The sequence below is a fragment of the Corvus hawaiiensis genome, chromosome 3, assembly GCF_020740725.1.
Source record: "Corvus hawaiiensis isolate bCorHaw1 chromosome 3, bCorHaw1.pri.cur, whole genome shotgun sequence".
Taxonomy (NCBI): Eukaryota; Metazoa; Chordata; class Aves; order Passeriformes; family Corvidae; genus Corvus; species Corvus hawaiiensis.
The window spans coordinates 103,880,674-103,902,378 of NC_063215.1; the positions used below are offsets into that span (position 1 = coordinate 103,880,674).

Here is a 21,705-nt window from a genome sequence, read left to right on the forward strand (position 1 = left end):
AATGAGTTTTTCCCAGATGCTTTCACACACTCTGTGTGTGTTCCTTGGCTGCGAGATACCAATTATTCAATGGAATATTCTTTCTAGAAGGTTCCACAGTTGTGTTTTCACAGGTGAGACACAGGCCACTGTATCTGACTAGCTCGTTGACAGCATTGTTCTTGTCCTGACGAGGAAATCTTGTACTGCAAACCTTGTTTGAAGAAGCTTCTTATTGTGTTGTAAGTAAACAATAAGCTAAAGCAGGGGTTTGTACTGGCACATCCTATATTCTTCCACAAGAGAATGAAGCAGAGTACAGGAAATGCAGAAAGTGTTAATATTTGAATGTGACTGAAATGGACATAAAATTTGGAATAATTTGGTACTGAAACAAATGCATGAGAACAAGGAAAAAAAGGTTTAGGCTTCACATACATTGGAAGAGATGATTATCTGTAGGATACATGGTAGACTACATGGGATGTATATGTATGAAATATATGAAATATATGAAAAACTCGACATGACTGTAAAAATAATTTTAAACCCATGTAGATTAATATTCAGAATCTGATAGGGCAAGGCAGTAGCAAAAGCATGGTGGTTTTTAAATGGACACCTCACAAATAGATGGAATCAAATTAACAAATAGACTAAATTAGATGATTCACTATAAAACAAGGAACACTACTGTGAATTTATATTGGTGAATTTTATGTCTTAGTTTATCTTGTAATTTGCTCGAAAGAATTCACCCAATCAGGTAGTAATCATTCAATTCATTATACTCCTATTAACTAAATTATTGGAAAAGAGCATGTTTAAAGAAAACTTGCCAGGAGCAGAGATTGTGCTTTACAAGATTGTTTCAAGAAGCATTTTTTTCTTTATTTTCCTAGTTTGTGCACTCAAACCATTACATTAAACATAAAAAAAAGGAAAAAAATTGCTTTGGGCTTTTAGACATAAAACTATCTAGGAAATAGGAACAACAGCAAAATGCCCAATTCTAATTGAATTTGCAGGAACATGCTTATCAGTCTATACTGATTAAAACTCAGCAGTGAATATGCACAGTAACTTTATGCCCTGGCTTCCTGTGTGATTTTCTATGTGCCAGCATCTTTTCAATACCCATGGATCTTTGAAACAGGGAACATTCAGAACTGCGTACTTGTCACCTTGTGGTAATTTTATGCAGCAAAACACTTGGAGTAACAAACTGTTAATGGGCCCAATTATTTGTGTACAGTGGGATCATGAGCTTCCAAGTGATTTCCCTTATTAAGCCAGGATGTCTGGTTCCCTGATGCCTCAAAAGCTCTGATCAGGACCAGAACCCTGTTGAATTCAGGCACACCGAGTAAGGCTTTTATTTTTGACCAAGATAATGCTACGAAAAACCAGTGAATAATGCAGTGGAAGAAAAGAGAGAGGATGAATAGATATAATAGCAAACCCCATAGTTGGGCCTTTTACCTTCCTGCTTGTTTCTGTAGTTTTGAATCATTTGTTGAATTTGTTTGCAGGGGGTTTAGTATTATTAGTTGTTACATTGCTACAGGTAACATACATGGATACCATTTTCTTTAGGGGTGTTTGTGTGTGTTTGCTTTCAATATCAGCCATAATATCCCTCTTAGAGATGTGACATTTTGGGGGATATCTAATTTCTGAGGTTATGTATATAAAATTCTGATACAAAACCCAACAAAGATTTTTTTTTTTGGCACAACTCAGCTCTTTCTCTCTTTTGTTCATTGCCGCATCCATCCTTGGTATCTGCTTACTTCCAAAGTACCTTTGCAATGAAAACACACTCAAGAAATTTCAGCTTTGAGTGTTGTTTTCTTCTAAAGGATTTTGGGGTGAGGAAAATAGAAATACAGGGTCTTAGAATTTAAAAAGCTTTAGACTTGGAGCTAGCATTTTTAATACAATGCTGCAAATTCTCGACCTGCATGAGCTGGAGTTTGCTTTATCCCCAAGGCAGTAAGGGAATTCTGATGAACAGCACATCTCTCTGTTTCAATAGCTGGCTTTTCTTTTTGTGCAAGCACTTTTTTTTCTGTGTAGAATTATATCCTGATAGGATACATACCATTACCGTGTCTGTGTTCCTAGAGATTTTAAGCCGCCTTGTTTATTTTTCAGCTCTGAAAAGTTGATTTAAAGGTCGATGTGGCTAGCTATTCTCTCTGGTAGGTTTTTGCACTGCTGTTTGGCAATTTTGAACAAGAGCTGTGCAATGTGATGCTTTTTGTATGCTTTCCCAAGCAATGTTAGTCATCCAAAATGTCGGCTCCTATAAGAAGATTATTTTAGCAAAGAAATAGATGTGCATTGTTATGGTTTCTTTAGCTTTGCTGTTTCTCTGCTGTGTTTTTGTCATCGATGATTTCTTAAGAATCTGCAAATCCAAAGGCAGCCGTTTTTCCCCAGTCAAGTAAATGCTGCTTTTGTTAGGAAAATTTCTGTTGTCCAGGAGCTTTTAGACAACCAGAAAAGCTGTGCAAAAAGAGTAAAATATATTTAATTTTGTCGAACAATATGTTGACCTAAACTGAACAGCAGATCTCACTGCAGGCTGCACATGAGAAGGGACTGCCTTCTGCTGCTTATTCATAAATCTTACTGATTAGCAAAACCTTTCATTCTACCCATTGATTTACTGAATTCCTCCTGTTTCCCCATGCATTCCCATTTGGCTCCCACATCATGTCTTGGACTTGTTACGTGTTGTTTCTGCAGCAGCACAATGCAGACACACTGGAATTGAAATCAAAGCAAGAGCTGCTTTTGCTTTGTTCAAAGGCAGACATCTGTGTGGGGTTTCCTTTCCCACTTCACACTGGTGGGATGGTGAGACACGTGAACAGCAGGCACTGTCCCCACTGCTGCATGAACCAGGGCTTTACAGAAATCAGAAATTCGTGGTTTTGTTGCCTGGAGGCCTTGAAGCATGAGCAAATGTGGAAATTTTTCCACTGTCATAGATGGTAAAATAGCTTGGCCCTGGGTGCTGTGCTGGAGTAAGTCGGGAGGAAACCTGGGTCCTTTACTCTTAGTCATCTATCTGTTAGATAATCTCTTCTTATTTGAACACTCAGGACTGTTCTATGTAATTAGATAAACACTTAAAGATAGACACATTCTTCCAGAACACTGGATGTTATTTATTGGAAAGGTTAGAAAATCAAACCTGTTGTTTATCTTAAAAACTGGATGCCTCCCAACTCCTTTCCCAGTCCTTTTCCCTGACATCGTACTGTCATTACATTACTGCCTCTGTTTAATTATTCATAGCCCATCTATAACACCACCACTTAGAGCAGAAATGGGCAACTACTGCACTATATCCTCTGCTTTATGCAGTTTGGTCAGGTAAAGTACAAGTCACCCAAGCAATATCTTTTGCTAGCAGCTAAAGGTGTTTATAATTTGATGCTCACAGTGCTATTGAAGAATGATAGCTAGAGTGAGTTTATGTGCAAGTTTTGATATAATTTAAAGCCTTGTGCTGCATGAAGAAAGGTAGGAGAAAGGATGGGATCTGGCAGTATTTTCCGTATTCCCTTTGTTATGGTCCAAAATCACTCCTAAGGAGCTGCTGACCTGGGAAAGTATCAGCAGGCTTCCTTAAGTAAGCATTTATTTTGCTTTTTGCTTCCATTCTTTCAGCCTACAGACTCTGATGCAATGAGAACACAAGGACTGAATAATTTAGGCCTGATGTGTGATACCACACAATAAAATGGTACCTGTACTTGGCACAGTACAGGTTTCCATGTACTAACTTATGTGTAGTGTCCTGCCTATGTAAAACACATAAAAAGGTCTGGGCTGAGGACTAAGAAGGATTGGAAAACACCAAAACCACAGCAGAACTTTCCTAATCTCTGTATTTTTCCACTCTGTCCTGTGGAGCATCTGCATTCTCACAGTTGTAAATGCTGTGGTCAAGACATCTCTGTTTCTGCTCAGAGGGATTTTGTCCTTTGCATTGTCCATTTTTATGAATTTGATATCAGATGAAGTATCATAGAATATCTTAAGTTGGAAGGGACCCATAAGGACCATCAAGTCCAACTCCCTGCTTCTTGCAGGACTACCTAAAATGAAACCATATGATCAGGAGCATCAGTCAGGTGCTCTTTGAACTCTGCCAGGTGAGATGCTATGATGACTTCCCTGGAGAGCCTTTTCCAGTGACTGACCACCCTCTCAGTAAAGAACCTTTTCCTAGTATCCAATCTGAACTTCCCTGTATGCAGCTTTGTGCAATTTCCATGTATTTTCTAGAGGAACCAAATGCTTGGGCAGCACTTGGTATGTAAAGATGTCCTCTTTATGTAATACTAGTGTGGAAATGAAGCCCTGATTAGTTCAATTTCAAATACAGCTTTGGCACCATTTTCCTGCTGTGTATTGTAGCAGTAGGAAATGATTACATGCCAAAAGATAGCATAGTTAAATTACATCAGTTATTTTAAAGTTACTGTAAAATATACCTTTATTTTTTTTCCTGCAAACAATTTGTTTAAACATGGATAGCCTCTGTTAATAAAGCTGTACTGACACTTCTTGATACTGCAGGTGTGGGAATGTGATGTGTACATAAATGCATATAAAATGTTGTGGTCAAAGTTGAGTTTCCTTTACAAAGAGTTTTCACAAATATAGGGAAAAGATTTGAAAAGATTTGCTGAGACTGCATTCTGGGCATTTCTTTTCTTAATTCATATAACCGCTTCTAGTATTCAGTTATCTGAATGTCATTGATTATCTGGATATCTGAGATGCATTAGGTCCAGATTGCAGAAGGCATGCAAATTATGCATGTTCCATCTGTTTAACTGATTTAAAAATTAGAAGTATTCGCCCCATGATATAGGTCACAAATCTGTAACAATACAATTAATATTTCTAACCAATACAGGAGAGATAATGCAGCAGGTTAATGTAATGTATCCAGGCGGAGTGACTTACAAAGCTGATTTAAAAATGAGTGACTTTAATAAGTAGTTTTCTAGCATACAGTCCTTGTGAGATACTGCTATGAACAGAATACAAAGGAATCCCGTAAAGAGGAGCTGAAGTAAAGGGCAAGAATAACATGCTGTAAGTCACCAGCAAAGGAAAAACAGGCTTTGAGAATGGTGGTGAGCAAAGAGGAGAATGGGTAGCTGTGGTGTTTTCTCTTTGATGTGCAGCATCTCTCTGCAGGTTTTCTGATGAGGTGCAAGCTCGCCAAGTACAGTGGCAAGGCAATGTCATGCTCTTCTGAGCCCTTTTTAAGAAGGGAGCATCTCAGTCTGGAGCTGTAGCCCTGATTTTTTATCCTGCTGTCTGAGCTAATGGACAGAACTTGTAATATTGTGTGGTATGCTGCATACTATATACTTGTGCCAAAAAGAGCCAAGAATACTTACTGAAGATAATGGGGTGTGACCCTGAGCTGCAGGCTCAGCAGCAGTTTCACTTACTTTACTGCATTATGTTGTCAGTTTGATGGCAGGCTGCAAATCTTTGTGTTTGTTGATACAAACAGGTAGATATACATAATTTTTAAAAATTCTATAATCAAATGTAAAGAAAAGCTTAGTGTTTTCTATGAGTAATGAAAGTTATAAGGAGGTATATGTAATAAAGCCCTCAAAGGAACAGATACTGTCTGGTTTTAAATGCTTCACCTCAGAGAATCATAGCATTGTTTAGGTTGGAAAAGACCTTGAAGATTATCAACTCTGAGCACATCCCTAAGCACTACATCCCTGAGCACCACATCTACAAAGCTTTTAAATGTTCCCAAGGATGATGACTCAAACACTTCTCTGGGTAGTTTGTTCCCAGGGCTAGCTTGACAACCCTTTTCGTGAAGAAATTTTTCATAATATCCAGTCTACACCTGGTGCAACTTAAAGCCATTTCCTCTTGTCCCGGTGCATGTTACCTGGGAGAAGAGATCAACCCCCACCTCGCTACAACCTCCTTTCAGGACAGCATTGACTCTGTTCTTCCTCTGGTAACTTGAGTTTTGCATTTTGAATGCATTTATGCATTCTTTTTTTTACCAATCCAAAACTCTTTTTACAAGGTAACCAAGTGTTCTTAATCAGAGTTGAGGGCAGGTGGGCAGCAGTTAAAATGTTGTGTCTAACATAATTTATAAAATTCTTTGGAATAACAGACACTGTGGAAGTATCAGAATGAAATGTTGCTAAAGGTGTATTTTTTTAAACCTTAGGCTGGGCGATGCAGGTTGCAGCCTTTGTTTTCATTCAGAGAAAGTGGGAAGATGACAAGAGTCACTTTGAAAAAATGCTGGATTATTTCTGTGACATTCGTGAACCACTACAACTCCTCATCTTTCCAGAAGGAACTGATCTCACAGGTAGGCTGCATTTATCATCTTCTCAGGGTATGTTCAACATAGAAATTCTTTGTTGTTTATGGAAAGAATTTAAGCAAGTCCAAGGCAGGAGCAAGACTTGGTTCTCATGGGTAGTAGAAATGATAGTAAATGTTCAAATGATGTGCTGATTCATGTGAGAGGCACAAACGTAGTTCCACTGAGAGACTTTGCCAGTCTTCCTGAAATAACTTACATTTCAGAGCATCTGATGATTAACAGTGCTTTTTATTGGTCAGTACTGTACGTGCACTGCATTAGCAAAAGCAGGTTTCAAGACCTGGAATATATCACTTGCATGCTCCCATTTCCTGAATTACTGTGACAAAATAATTTCATAGCTATGAAAGAGTGACTGCAAAGGGTTATGATTCTATTTGATTTCTTGCCTAATGTTTTAAGAGGGGAACATGGAGATACTTGTTCCTTAGGCTGTGTAAGCACTGTAAGCAGTCTGTATCTGCCTCTATTATGGAAATAACTCTGTAAAACAAATGTTGAGATTACCATAGGAGTAAATGTAATGAGTTTGATCCTGTATTAATTTTTCATCAGATATCTACCTTAGTACAGGTATCTTACAGCATCAGTGGCAAGCTGTTAACCAGTGCTGAAGACAACTCAAGTTGTCTATAAAAGAAAACACTGTATGAATGTTCTGTGGTGGTTCATGCCTCCAGCATGATGCCTGATTTGATAAGCCTTATCTTTAAATAGAAAATCAATTGCAATTAAGCTTCTAACTTTTAGCTTATTTAAAAGATTTTTGCTATACTTTCTATTGCATATATTCACAAATCATATTTTATTGCAAAGCCACATCAGTAAGTAGTAGACATGGTATAAGAATAACTAGCATATCCTGCTGTTTTTTCTTCTGTATTCCAAATATCCTTAAAATGGGTATGTATATAGTATTCAGATGCTGTCATGCTGTAGGGAATTGTCATCACTTGATCAGCCTTCCTAAAAGAGGATAAATTCATTGAACATTCCTGGACTGCTTCACATGATATCTCTTGTTGAATTGGTTATCTTGTATCTGAAGTTAGGAAGAAGGATGGAATTTTCTTCACTGAAAGAGTGGTGAGGCACTGGCACAGGGTGCCTAGAGCAGCTCTGGATACCCCATCTCTGGAAATGTTCAAGGTTAGGTTGGATGGGGCTCTGAGCAACCTGGTCTAGTGGAAGGTGTCCCTGCCCATGGCAGGGGGTTGGAAAAAGATGATCTTAAAGGTCTCTTCCAACCCAAACCATTCTATGATTCTATGAAATTATCTCACTTCAAATATTTTTTTTGAGTTCATGAGGAACTGTCTCCTCCTAGCTCTCATAATTATGAGGTGCAATCTCATAGAGTCAGGAGACACCTCCTTAGAGCACTCACATACTCTGAACAGGTGTTTCCATCTCAAGATGTCCGAAAGAGTTGGATTGCTTGTGATTTATTCCATGAATTATGTATGCCTTTTAATCTCTAGAAGAACCTAATATTCCTGAGAGACAACAGATTTTTATAGAATTGAGGAAGTTTTGTACTGGAGCTTTAAAAAAGATTTGGCTGTGGACTGAGACAGCCACAGTGTGTTAGTACTTGTGCTGCAGAGTCCAAAAGACTGGTGGTGAGGATGTTCCCACCTCAATGTAGAGCTGCTTAAGGAAACACAGGGTTTTCTCTGTGCTGTAGTTACTGATATAAATGACATAGGCTAAACAGCTATATGCTGTTGATACCATGGAAACAAGTTTCTTCATTTAATATAAAAAAAATTCTAATGAAATTTTCGAACGCAGATTGTTGACAGTTTTTTTTTCATTTGGTAAGATATTTCTGTGGTTCTGATTACCCTTCTTTATACCTCTTTATACTCTTTATACCTCTTTATACTCTTTAACTTCACAATGCCCAATGGAAAGCTGCAGTAACTGTGCTGTTCTGCTGAGACCACCACAGGTGGGTGTGAGCGGCCCTGGAGGAAGCAGAACGGTGGGAAGGAGGGAGTGATGGGTAGGGAAGACAGTAGGGTACTGCTGTGCTGGCTTCTGACATAATAAACTGTTCTGTGTTTACCACTCTTAACTTGCCATCAAGTATTGAATGCCACTTTGATATTACATTTGTGCATAAAAGGATGAATAGAGACAGGCAAAACCCTGGGACTTTTTCTGTGGAAGTAAATAGCTCTCCCTCTCTGATTGTCTTCACAGGAAATATTGCTTCATATATATTTTAAAATATTATAGGAGACAGGGAAAAATCCCTTGACAAACTAATCCTGACCAAGCAGTAAATTTATGCCATATGAGAATGCTAGAACATAATATATGTAACATTTTGAAGAAATTATTATCAGAGAACTGTTGCATTATTGACATATTAGGACCTATTGCAACCTCATGTTCCATCCTTTAGAATAATAAATAAACTGTGGGTTTTTTCTGAACAGTTGCTCAAAATTCTAGGGAACATTTTGCAAAAATAGAGGCAGTGACTCTTGTTTTCTGACCAAATGGCAGAACTGCTAATTACTTCTGAAAACAAAATTCCTCTGGTGCTTAAAATGAAAAGTAACATTCTACATCGCTAAATAGCAGAATTGCTGTGCAGCTCTGTGCAGCTGCTGTCATTTTTTTATCCTCTCAGTGGCCATGTGACAATGATAGATTTACTCCTCTTTATAATATTTTCAGGTATTTGAGAATGAGATTTCAAAGAAATGTAAAATAAGACTGTATTTATTTATGGGCTACTGCCTGACTTTAAGGTGGTGAAGTACTTTGCAGTGGAAGATGCTACGTAAATAAATTTTAGAAATAGTAATGCCATGAACCCTGAACACTGTATTTGCAGACGGGATTGTATAGGGGCTGAGGTAATAATTGTATAATTATATACTTATTTCTGATAGGTTGGCCATCTTTTCACTCTGGAGTACTTGAAGGTTAAAGCTCAAAGGTATTTTACTGTAATTGCTTAAAAAGAAGCCCTCAGCCGGTAAACAGGTAGCCAGACTTTCTGAAGCCCTGAAGAAAACAAAGCAACCATGAGTTTCATGCTTCCAGAAAGCTGGAATACAACCCACCATACTGCCTGTTCTTTTTTTTTTCTTGGTGTTCCTTACAAGATTGTTTGTAGTAATTCTTCAGAAAGCAGTGACAGAAAAAAAAAGTTGCTGTGTTGCTCTGTGCCTGGTAAAGCCTCATTTCCTCTGGATTTGTGTTTGCATCCCTGTACATGGTCCTTTCTTCATGCCACCTGCTCCTTTTTCTGTGTGTTTCCTTCCGTGTGACATTTCCTCACAAAGCTCTTGCCGCTGCCTTGGCAAGAGGCGTCGTGTGCTGTGGCTGCCCCTCGCCAGTCCCTGTGTCACCCAATGGACTCTGCATGCTGTGCTGAGAGCCCTGGCACACCAACAGCCATGGACCCCACCCTGGATTCTCCCTTATTCACATCTGTACTCTCAGAAGCTTCCCTTTACCCAGTTTTTTCTAAAGCTTCTGCTGGGCTGGATTATCTTTGAATCTCTTGTCCCTGATAAACTTTGTTTGCAGGGGACAATAGCTTCAAAAGTTAAGGGGACCAAGCAGGTGGACAGAGTGTGATTGCACAGAGCTTTTTTCCTTGAGGAACAGCTAAAAATCAAGTAGGAAAGCTTGCTGGAGTTCAGATTTTGGCAGGAGTGTTGCGATGTGAATGATGGAAGGTAACAATCAACTGCAGTTGGATTTTTAACTTTGGTAGTAAATGTGATGTGCTTTGGTAGAACAAAGAAAATATTGATCAGAAGCACTGGTAGGGGTTGCTCTAACATGGAATAGGTTGAAAGTAGCACAAGTAAGAAAAATTGCTTTTAAGAAAAAAAAAATTTTTTCTTAAAATACTGACTGTGAGCCAATACAGCTTTCTAAATTCTATGCAAACCTCTAATAGATGAGGATTTTGTTTATTTATTTAGTATGAGAGACTTTTGGAGTACTCATTTATTCTTTCACTGTCTGGCACTAATATAATTTGAGAGAACTTGAAGTCACAGAAAAACATGCATGTTTTTATCAGTGGGTTTTTATACAAGTGAAATTAAAGGAAAAGGTAGTACTTAGTATCAAATTTCAGCTCACAAACTAAAAATGTAATTTTACTAAAAAAATAGATTTGTTAATATTATGCACAGCTTTTCAGGAGCAAAAGCAATTTAAGTTCTTTAAAATCTGTGACTCAAAAATTAAGAAAATGTGTTAGCATCATTTCTTCCTCCAGTTACTTGAAATGAAATTTTGAAGTGGAGTGCTTCTAGAAAGTGCTGACTTTCAGCTATTCCAGTAATTTTACAGTGTGGCAAATGGTATTTGGAGAAAAATGGGAAAAAATGTAATCAAATTATTTACCAAAGGTGGTGCAGGAGCAAAAAAAAAAAAAAAGACGTTTTGGCCAGAACCCTTAAATTCTTGTATTTTTATGTAGTTTGGTAGTTGCTCTGCAGAAGTGTCTAAAGACTCAAATAAACTGAATGGTTGTACCTGTCACCACCCCACAGAACATGCTCTGAGAGGCTGCATGTTTTAGCTGAAGGAGACGGCAGAGGAGAGGCAAGCTGGTGTGAGACCTGAGGAGACAGAGCATGAAGCAGTTCTGGAAATGTCCCACATCACCCTCAATTGATAAACTGGTGGCTTTCCATAAAAATAACTTATTCTCCTTATTCTTTTTTAACAGCAAGCAGAACCAAGGTGTTAAAATACTCGTAATAGGAATGATGAGCAAAAACTTGGGGAGTAAATTTGCTTTGACTTAAATACAGTGTAAGAAAGAAAATACTTGTTCCTAGAAAGCAGCACTTGCTCAACTTTTCAGAAGGTTTGGTGATAGGGGACATTACCTGTAGCCAACCAAATGACGTGAGTGGCCTTTTGGGATTGAGGAGACCCAAACCAAGTGCATTTCCAGGTTCTGTTTCAAGAACTGCTTGATGCTGTTTGTGTTGGTAGTTTGGAAGAAAAGAACATATGTTTCCTCTTTTTAAGGAAGTTTTTAGGCATCTTTCACTTTTTTTTATTATTCCACCTAAGACTGTTATAAACTGGCCTGTGGAACAGTAAGACATCTGCTTAAGTTTTGCAGCACTGACAGTACAGCCTGGTCTATTGATTAAGGGCTTTTAAAGAGGCGTTTGTTGTGTGAATTCTCCCAAGTTGCAGAGGATATAAAAATGGGTTTCTAATTTCCTGGATTGGTTTTCTAACCTCTGGGTTTCATAAAATGGGGAGTATCACATGTTCTGCCTTTTGTTAAGCAGCAGAATTTGCTCTGAATTTCCCCCCAAAGGTTTGGGCACTGGTGTCTGGCACAAGGATCCCAAACAGCAGTGGGCATGAAGGTCCTTACATTGGATGACATGGCAGTCAGAGCATTTAGTCATAAGTTATAAAAGAGTAAGAAACTGATTTTTTTCCAATGCCAAGATTACAGGAGGGGGAGGGAGGGCATCACTCCTACTTTTTTTGTAGAGTGAATGGTTACCCTATCCTTGCTTTCAGTATATTATCAAAGCACATTGACCTTCCTGACTTGCTGTAATAAGTAATGTTTAATGCACAAAGACCTGTGGCTTTATAGTTGTTAGGAAGGGGAGAGGGAGATGATTTTTCCAGATGACAATGATCGTTGTATTAGCTGGGAGCATTATTCTAGTTGTAAAATCCCATTACACTAGGGTCATGCAAAAGGGGAGGGGAACAGTCTCTGTTATATAAAACTTACAGTCCAGAGGCAAGACAGGCATACAAATGTCAGGAAATAGCTGAATAGTGTTGGCCAGTGTGCTGATGTCCAGCTGTTCACACATTTCAGAAAGGCAGTGTAGTAAAGGGAAATTTGGAAGATGTTTTGCAGATGTTTACAGTGAGTTCTTTCCAAGTGCAGGGAGGTGCACTTAAAGGATGTTTCCATCTTAGAGGAAGATGATTACTTCAAGGCAATGGGCACTGGAGGTCCCAGATCTTTCTTTGCAGCATCAATTAGGTCTTACTCAGAGAACATAAGTGCCCTTTCCCTCCTTGGTTATTCTTTGGTGCAAGTAGGAATGTTTTGTAAACACCAAGGAGTTCATTTTCATGTTCCCTCTGAAGCAAAGTGCTAGTGAGCAGGCACACAGAGTTTTTTCTGAGTGCTCATTAACTGGGTGCAGTTTGAGATGCTTAAGACTTAGAATTTTTTTTTCAGACTGCTGCACTTTATGTAGATTTATATGGCACTTGTGTCTCAAAGCTCTGATTGACTTGATATGCAGATTGCAAATTTTCTGAAGTGAAACCCAAACTTGGATATGCAGAAAATGAAGAAGATGCTGCTTCTGTCCTGTGGAAACAACAATACATTACATTAGGAACTTTGCAATAAATTAATTTAAAACATTTTACTTGAATCATCCCAGAATCTGGAAAAGAACCCTTGATTTGGGTATTTTTTTATAGGAACACGCTTGGTCATCAGTGTCACCTCTTAGAAAATAGTTTTAGTTGTTGAGCTAATACTGGTACACCTAAGAGGTAGAACCTGATTTTTTGGAGGGGCATTTAATGAATACCAGATCACTGTTGCTTCTTCAGCCATTCCAAATCTTGCTCATGGCTCACTTTGCAAGTTTTGCCATTGCAGTGGGAGTCTGCAAGGCAAGTCCCCGTTTGCTGATTCAGAATAGTCATTTGCAGTATTGAATGGAGCAGTAGTTGAGCAGGCAAAAATAGATATTCTGACTGTGTGGTTAAAGATGTAATGTATATGTCCAAGGGAAGATAAATTAAAGTTACATAGCCAAGTGTAATTTTAGTATTTGACACATTCTGTAATTTTAGCAATGCTTTTTGAAGTTGTAGTATTTTTCAAGTATCTGTACGTTTTGGCAATTTGGCAAGAATTAAATCTTTGGATCCTCTTTGCTGAATCACTTGCTTGGCTACTGTGCAACAGCTTTCCTTTCCTCCAAATCACATAGGCAGTCTGTGCAGTGAATCTTAAAGCTTGCACATACAAAAAGCAGCACTCTTAGGCATGGAAACAATAGGTCACAAGGAAAAAATATTCAGTATACTGATATGTTATAGTATTTATTAATTGGTAGACAAACCTTTAGGAGGGGCACCAGCATTTTTGATAAATAAAGAGGTCATGTAATTTAGGGAAAAAAGAAAGATGGGGGAATGTTGCATTGCAACAAAAAGGAAACCTCTCACTGCTGTTGATTTGTTCACTTGTGCTATTGTGCTTTTACAGGAGAAAATTATGAGGATTTTAAGGGGAAGGATTTATCTCTAAATATCCCTTCTGTTAAATTATTAAACAGCAATATGTTTTCCATTACTTTATCTCCCATCTCTGTTAAGCTTAACTGTGGACCCTTAAAAAAGATCTTTTTCTGCTTAAAAAAAAAAAAAATAGATTACTTCAGCAGTGATTTTATTCCCTAGATCTGTTGCTGAGATTTTTGTCTTTTAAACACCTGTAAAACTTCATAAATATGAGTTATTAAGTAATTTATTTGATCAAGTTGATTTTTGCCATGTTGTCAAGGGAACGTTTTATATGTCCATTGCCTTTTGGCCCCAGGGGAGGCACAGCAGGGCCCACAGTAAAGACCTGAGTGTAGCCAGCAAAGTCCATTTGTCTGCTGGCTGAGGCTGCTTGGAAGAGCCTCCTGCACATCACAGGAGAACAAATTGCCTCCTCTCCACCTGTCTCCAGAAGTTTTTGCTTTGGTGTCTATGTCTTCCTTGCTTAGTGGCCTCTCTTAGCAACCAGCCCCGGAAGGCTTTTGGTTTTCTCACGAGAGGGTTTTGATTATCAGAGGTTTGAAACACGTTTGTCACAGGGTTTAGCCACGCTGCTTTCCAGCTGCCTTGCGTGTACTCTGTGTAGAGTGGCAGGCATGTGTTGTGACACTGAAGTGCTTGGTCAAAAGATTAAAATGGGGTAGGTATGTGCAGCACAGGTTGATGAATGAAACATGGCAAGTTCAGAACGAAGATGTAAAATACCATTTTAATGTATTAGATTAACTGGTTTCCTCTATTTAATGTTTTCTTTCTGAAATAAGTTTAACATGCCTAAACACTGACTTCAAGGTATTTGTGTTCATAATGTCAAACCTACATTGCTGTATGTTGTGCCTTTTGAGTTGAAAAAAGCCCAGAACGCAACTGAGCCAAGTAACACATTTTACTGTTGAATGGGTATTGAGGTGTACAGAGAGCTATTAACAGACTATTAATTTATAAATTTCAGATTGCATTTGATAAGTATGAAAGGTTTACTGATTATTTGCTAAAATTAAATGAGAGGGTAAAAAGGCTTTTCTTGCAATCCACATGGCTCTTCCTCATACCATGGTATGGCCAACTGAAAGCACACTTGTGTCTGCCTCTACATCTGTACTGTGTGAGCTGCTGTTGTACTGTTCCTGTCGTGTCATCATTCCATTTAATCCAAGCTCTGCATGCACAGTGACACAAAGTGGTGCTTCTCCTTCTCTCCTCAGCCAATACCAAAGCCCGCAGTCATGAATTTGCTGAGAAGAATGGACTTAAAAAATACGAGTACGTCTTACACCCGCGAACGACCGGATTCACCTTTGTGGTTGAGCGTCTAAGGGAAGGTAATCCTGCTCTGTCCTTTTTTTTCCCTTTAAGGTAACAGATCTTACCCAAGCTGATGTTCAGAAAACTGCTTGAAGTAATTTCAGGAAAACTGATCACGAAGCAAGCCCTTGTTTGCAACCCTCCTTAAAATGATTGTAACATGGAGAGATTTGAGAGAGTTGGTAAGAGACACTAATATCATCAGAAGGTATGCAGTGAGTGAAAGCAACTTTTGTTTTAAGTATTTTAGCTTGTTTAGCAGTCTTACCTCAGAAAGCTAATGGAAAAAATCCCAAGGAAGTTCAGCCCATACCATCCTCAACCCCAAGTGGGTGGTTGACACTGAACACACAGGCATGTATGTCACTGCCCTCTCTGAAAAGGCTTCTGGGTTTAAGTCTGAGAGCTGAGTAAACAAGTTATGTTAAATGGACAAAGGGCATGCTCAGCAGTGTGGAAATGCAGCAAGTCGGCTGCCCAGTGCTGCCAGATGTTTTGGGTGATGGTGACTTGGAGAAGTGTGAAATACAGGGTGGTGGGTAAGAGAAGGAGTGATACTTGTTTTTTACCCAGAAGTGGTTTTCCATCCCAGTATTAATCTGGGGTCAGGGTTGAGTCCCTTTTATCAGGAGAACAGAGTATGAAGATGTGATTGTTAGATTGAGATGTCTGGGAGTTGTTTTGGGAATGGGCGTTTGGATGAGGTTTGAGGCCATCAGGATATAACCTTTAAATTGCAGAGATGTGGCAGGGATTCAAGTACAGATGAGTGAATATTTGCAGGATATATGGTTGAAGAAAATAAACATGTACAGTAGATATGAAGTGACTTTTTTATAGGTTGGCTCTTCAGGGAAAAGCGATTCTAGATGTTTAACACATGCTGGTTATTTTGACTGCCAAAGGAAGAAGTTCCAGATTATTAAAAAGAATAGGGGTCTGCTGGTAGGTTTTTTTTGCTAGCTGGAATCCACGCTTGGATTTTAGAAGCAGACCTGGCTTGCATTTTACCTGCTTCCTACTAAGCATCCTAAAATCACTGCAAGCACTTTGGCATTTTGTCCAGGTGGACAGCCCCAGTTGTACCGTATATCTATTTGACCCTATTTGTATTGCACATTCGGAGCTGGACACCTTAGATTTTCATTTCTCTTGAATGTTTATTACTCAATTTGCTGTAGTAAAAAAATTTGCCACATACACAATTTCAAAAGCTTGCTTTACCTAAAACTTCACAGCACTCAGTTAACCTAGTGCCTAACAATATTTCAAACCTGGAACAGATTTTCAGTTAAAGAAATGTTTTCCACTCAGCATATTAATAACTTAAAAAAATTTCTGTATTTGCTGCAGAACAAGCTTTGTGGTTTACAGTAATTTTCTAATTGTATAAAAATGCTTTTCTCTTCCATTGCTCTATGAGCAATCTTTTCAAATTAGGCTCTTGGGTTATAAAAAGGAAAATATTTGAGGCTGATTAACTGATTTTATGCAGTAGAAAGCGGGGGGGAAAAACAATAACAGTCCAGCCTTTGAAGTGGTTTTATGTCTCCCTTTTATTTAAGGTAGACAAATATTGTGTGAAATATTAATGTCCCTTTAGTGTTGAATTTACTAGATATTGGGTACTTTGATAGGCATCGTAAGCTATATCTATTATAACCGTATGCTATTATGTAGTAAATTATGTGTGAGAAGGTAGTTCAAGCAGCATTTTAAAGTACTTGGTTATTACTTATTAATTTAAGAATTGGTTTTCAACTGCTTCCAAGTGTGCGAAATGGGGACCATTTGTGTTGAAAAGTTTGGGGTTTTTTTAATATATCTATCTGTCTATATATACATACATATATATATATGAAACCCAGCTGTAGTTGCTGAACTTTAAAATAGTTCAGTATATTACATACATATGCATATCTCTATCTTTTTATGTGTACGACATAGATGTCAATGTTGATATTGAGATGCAGATGGCCTAGTTGGTACTTGGTGTTATTGTGCAGCTCTGGTTTGAGTTACTACTTAAATTGATAGAATGCCTTTTTAACAATCCTAATTTCTGATACTGGCAGTAACACAAAATCCAGGACTGTCATGGGCTATGGTGTTAACCTGAGGCCCCATTTCTGAAGTGTCTTAATGCTACAATCATAGTAATAATCATCAAAATAGATTTATTTTCTTTTTTTACTCCTCATAACTGCAGGCATAGAGCAGTGTGTGTGACTTTAACATGCAGGAGGGAGTGGCGGAGATTTTAATATCATGTTTACGTCTTTGAAAGTATTTTTGTGCATAGATGACAACCTTATTGCCCCATAGCTCTCCTGTGATGAATACATTTTGGCTCGTGGCTGTTTTCCATTCCTGAGGCTCAAGTGTCTTTTCTTCAGGCCTGAGTACATTATTTTGCTCCAAAAATAGGTTGATGAAAAGAGGGGGAAAATGTCATTAGAAGTTTAACTGCTTTTTAAATGTTGAAGAAACTAATTTAATTTGGCAAGAACCCCGATGAATATGCATCACAAGCTGTAGCATAGTTACCTGTTATTATATAAAAATAACTATTAGTGACCCTTCTGAATAGGAAATGAAGAATCAGGCAAAAATAACCTTCAATACAATTTTGCTTGTATCTCTGCAAAGGAGTTTATTCCTAGAGGAATCACTGTCTGCACCCTGCCAGCATAAACTGAGCAGTTACCTGTTCTTTGCTTTCCATAGGTGGCAAAAAGCACTTGGATTCCTCTGGCTGGCTTCTCTCTTATATGGTCATTATTTCAACTATTTGGTCTCTTTGGCCCATAGATGCTGCTGTGATGGTTTCTAAGTCACTGCTGAGATTATGGGAGCTAAGAAAAAAAGAACTATATAATGTCCACCAAAAAGCAATAAAAGTTGTTTAGGTAATACATCTCCTTGGCTTTTGAGTCATACCCTTTCTTTCCCCATTCTGGTTCTCCATGAGTGGTAGCTCTTCCCCCCTGAGCTGACTCTTCTAAACAGAAACTCACGCATAAGCTGACTGGTTTTTCCTTTCATTACGTTTAGGTGCCAAAACAGTGAAAATATTATTTTATTTGTAAAAGATCACATTGTTGTTTTCTCATTCATAGAAACCATAGAATTACCCAAGAGTAAACACAGACTATGAACATGCTTTAGATGTATAATTAATAATAAACTCAGGAGAATAAGGAATGCAGCTGTTCTTAGTTTTCAAGCAGGAGATACCTGGTTTAATGACTATTGATGGAACGTTAAGAGAAATAAAATAGGTGATTTGCTTCTTTCTAATTCTGTTCACTTGATCAAATAATTCATTTGTCTTGTCTGAGTTGTAAGGAATCCTGATTTCAATCAGCACCTGGTAAAAAATTACTAGAGATTTTCACTGTATTTCTTTGGGGAACAAAGGTGAGCATTTTTTGAAAGATGGAGTAAAAACATGTGAATGAGCAACAGAAGATGAACTCCAGGCATCAAAATGAACATTGGTCATTACTTTTTTTAATTCATCCCTCTCTTTAACCATCTCCTAAAATAATTTTTAATCCTTTTTTTTTAAGCCTGAAACTTTGAGTAGATGTTACATATGGAGTAATTTTTGGCAGAACTTGGGCTAGGATAACTCATCTCCTTTTACAAAATGTGGGACTTTGAAAAGGGCTGAAATGTGCACAAATACGACTTTTATAAACGCATGTCTTTAACAATGTTAATTGAAAACATTTGTGGTTTATGTAATGCTCATGAAGATCCAGTTTGTGAGATCCTTCTGTAAATGGTCAGGAGGTTACCCAGAAATGACATATAGGTTTTCAAACCTGTTTGTATTTTATAAAGTTTTTTTCTGAAGTGCCAAATGACATTGAAAGTTTAGCTGACTTGAATGCTCAGTTTGAAAGAGATGGAAAATAATACTGGTTTGATTTGATTCAATATTGTCTGGATTCATTGAATTACATATATTATCTTGGCATAATATCTGTAATTGTAGCCAAATAGTCTGTCAAGAGAAAATAGCTGTTTACGAATGTTTTCTTAAAATTGCTTCATGGCTTTTAAGCATTTTCTCTGGACTAAGTAAACAGTGTTAAGACAGAGCTAAAGCTTTAAAGCATCATTAGAAGATTATTCATGCTTTTGTAGACAATTGTTTCTGCCAACATTAAATTTAAACTGACCTCTTTTTGATACTTCCTCTACAGCCATCAGTCTTTAATAGCTGGATACATTGGACTGGATGTTCCCATTATGGGGTTTATATTTTACTGGTTGTACAGTATAATGACTAGTCAGAATTAGTTGTTGTATTACAGTATTTCAGCTTTGAATTTATTTCTGGTTCATAATTAGCCAACTGAAAAAAATCTTGCAGATAACATTTGCCAACTACAGCATCCCAAAATAAACAAAGATACAAATTTAACATGCTTGCCTTCATTGCACATCCTTACTGATGGAAAGAAACTGTGATTCTCATCCTTTTCCTATGATTGGTTCAGAATTGATAGTTTTGCCCTAAAATTAATGTTTACACACACAGTCAGAAACTAGTCTGTATCTTCTAATGTTCATACCTGGGTTTTACAATTGTTTCAGTAATTACATGCAGGTATTCCAACCTGTTTCATTGCTAAGGCAGGAAAGTTTTATTTAGGTGTTCAGTCCAGGTTATCTCTATATCAAACTATGTAAATGTTTTAATCCTGGGATGCTTAGTGACTATTACGTAGATTCTGTATGCTTTTCTGGGAGTTTGAGTATCTAGATATGCATATTTATATTTATATTTATGTACTGAACTCTTAACGGCATCTATTTGCGTTCTGGTGCAATTTGCTTACACGGCACTTAGGAGCTAATAATGTAAGGAGACAGTTTGTGATTTGCAGATCAATACAGAAGACAGTCAATAGGAGACGATGATTAACAGTTCCTGAAAGCTGCCACAAGGTTTGGCTCCCCTTTGCTGAGGTGTGAAGTAGCCAGGGTTAGGCAGCAGGTCTTTGTGAGCAGTGCCTGGACGTCCTTGCTGTGCACCAGGAATATTTATTAATGAAACCCTTCAGCTTGAAGTAGCCAGAGTATACGAGCTCCCAGAGCTTTTTTCATACTCTGACTTTGAAAGAGAGGCAGGAGGTTGATTGCATGCATTGATGAAATGTCAGTGAGAAATGCTACCATGATACTGCCAAGGGCTTGTCTTCTGGTATAGATGACACTTATGTCCAAAGCACCTACAGCTTACAAGACAGATGCCCTTCGTTCTTTCCAACATAAATCAAAGTAATACCAATTTCTAAGTGTGTTACATTTTCTAAAGAGAAAATTGATGCAAGTGTGAAAATCAGGTCTATTTATTGGCTGAAATGTTCAGGCTGTGGTAGGTGGGGCGTATAAATGAATAGATATACATATTAAATAAACTGCTTTTAATTTTGATTACATAGTTTCTTTCCTCTTCACATAAATACTGGGTGAGGCATGTGGGTCTCGATCACAGGAGTGTCTGCTGAATTACCTGCAGAGTTTTTCTGTGCTCAGACAGAACCATGTAGCAGTTTCCAGGTTTGTGCATAATTGTCTTGTTTAACAAATGTACGGGACATAGAAAGGCCCCACATCAAATGACAGAGAAGGTTAGATTTGTTGTTTCAACGCAATTTAACCTCCCTCTTTGTGACTGAACAGATTTCTGACTCCTAGAATTATATGTTGGGCCACTGCCAAGACTTCTGTGGGTTTTGGCGAGGCCAGAGCTTGCACACTGACCAGCACTGCCATCTCTCAGAGGCAGCTCCTGCCTGCTTGTGCTGGTTGCTCGGTTGTGTAAACTAAAATCAGTCTGTTTTCGAAATAGGAAAATGTAAGTGTCCACATTAGCCTTAGCTTTGGATCCTCAATCAACTAATTTCACCCGTATGTCCATCAGGTTTGCAGAGATTAAACAGCAACTCTAAACCATCATTCCTTAATGCAAGGAATTTCTTTCTTCACAATTTTTTTTTCCTCTGTGCATGTGTTCCTCCCAGAGTCATGTTACTAAGTAGACTGATACTCTGAAATTACTGAGCCGTTGTGAAAGAGCTTTGAGCAAGTTTTTAGCTGAAAATGCAGTATTAGAGCTTCACTGACTGCTGTCATTGATCTTCTGCTTTTATGAGAATTGGATTCTGTGCATTAAATAGAATAGCCTTTGATACAGAAATATCGGTATGTAAATTGAAGCTTGCATGCTTTTTATGCCTTTTGTGTGTCAGTAAAGAATTCACAACATTAGTTATATTTAAAAAAAAGGCAGAGACCTTGTTCAAAAGCACGCTTTTATTGCTGGGCATGTCTGTGAAATTCAGCAATGCAGAAAATCGGGTGCAGGCTGTTGTGCTTTATTGCAGATGCTGACAGTTGTCTCTGTACTCTGGAACATGGGAAAGGGCAGCTCGACTTTTTCCAGAATCATGTTAACCGCTGATGATTACCATGTCTTGCAAACATCTGTGTGTGTTGGCTGTGATGTACTTCTCAGAATGAGCACCAGCTTTCTGTTAGATATTTTCTTGCCTTTGGTACACGTTGAAGTTTCTGTTTCTCTTCTTTCGTGTCTTACTGGAGCAGCATTCTGCACTGCTCGCCCCACCTCTGTGGAAAACAGTCCATTGTTTCAGTCCTCC

The 21,705-nt window shown here is 38.1% G+C and overlaps 1 protein-coding gene and 1 long non-coding RNA gene across 4 annotated transcripts in view; both read left to right on the forward strand.

Annotated features, from left to right (window-relative positions):
- The window catches only part of LCLAT1 (lysocardiolipin acyltransferase 1), a 113,210-nt gene that overhangs the window by 46,817 nt on the left and 44,688 nt on the right, over window positions 1–21,705 (forward strand). For 2 of the 3 annotated variants that reach the window (XM_048298232.1, XM_048298233.1), the window contains 2 exons: window positions 6,230–6,376; window positions 14,926–15,042. In XM_048298232.1, the coding sequence (XP_048154189.1) occupies window positions 6,230–6,376; window positions 14,926–15,042 (264 nt within the window). The remainder of the gene's footprint in view (window positions 1–6,229; window positions 6,377–14,925; window positions 15,043–21,705) is intronic. The other variant, XM_048298234.1, reaches the window with a different exon arrangement.
- On the forward strand, window positions 158–2,167 carry LOC125323355. Its single transcript, XR_007202491.1, has 3 exons — window positions 158–221; window positions 1,661–1,665; window positions 2,137–2,167. It is a non-coding gene; the product is annotated as an uncharacterized LOC125323355 (long non-coding RNA).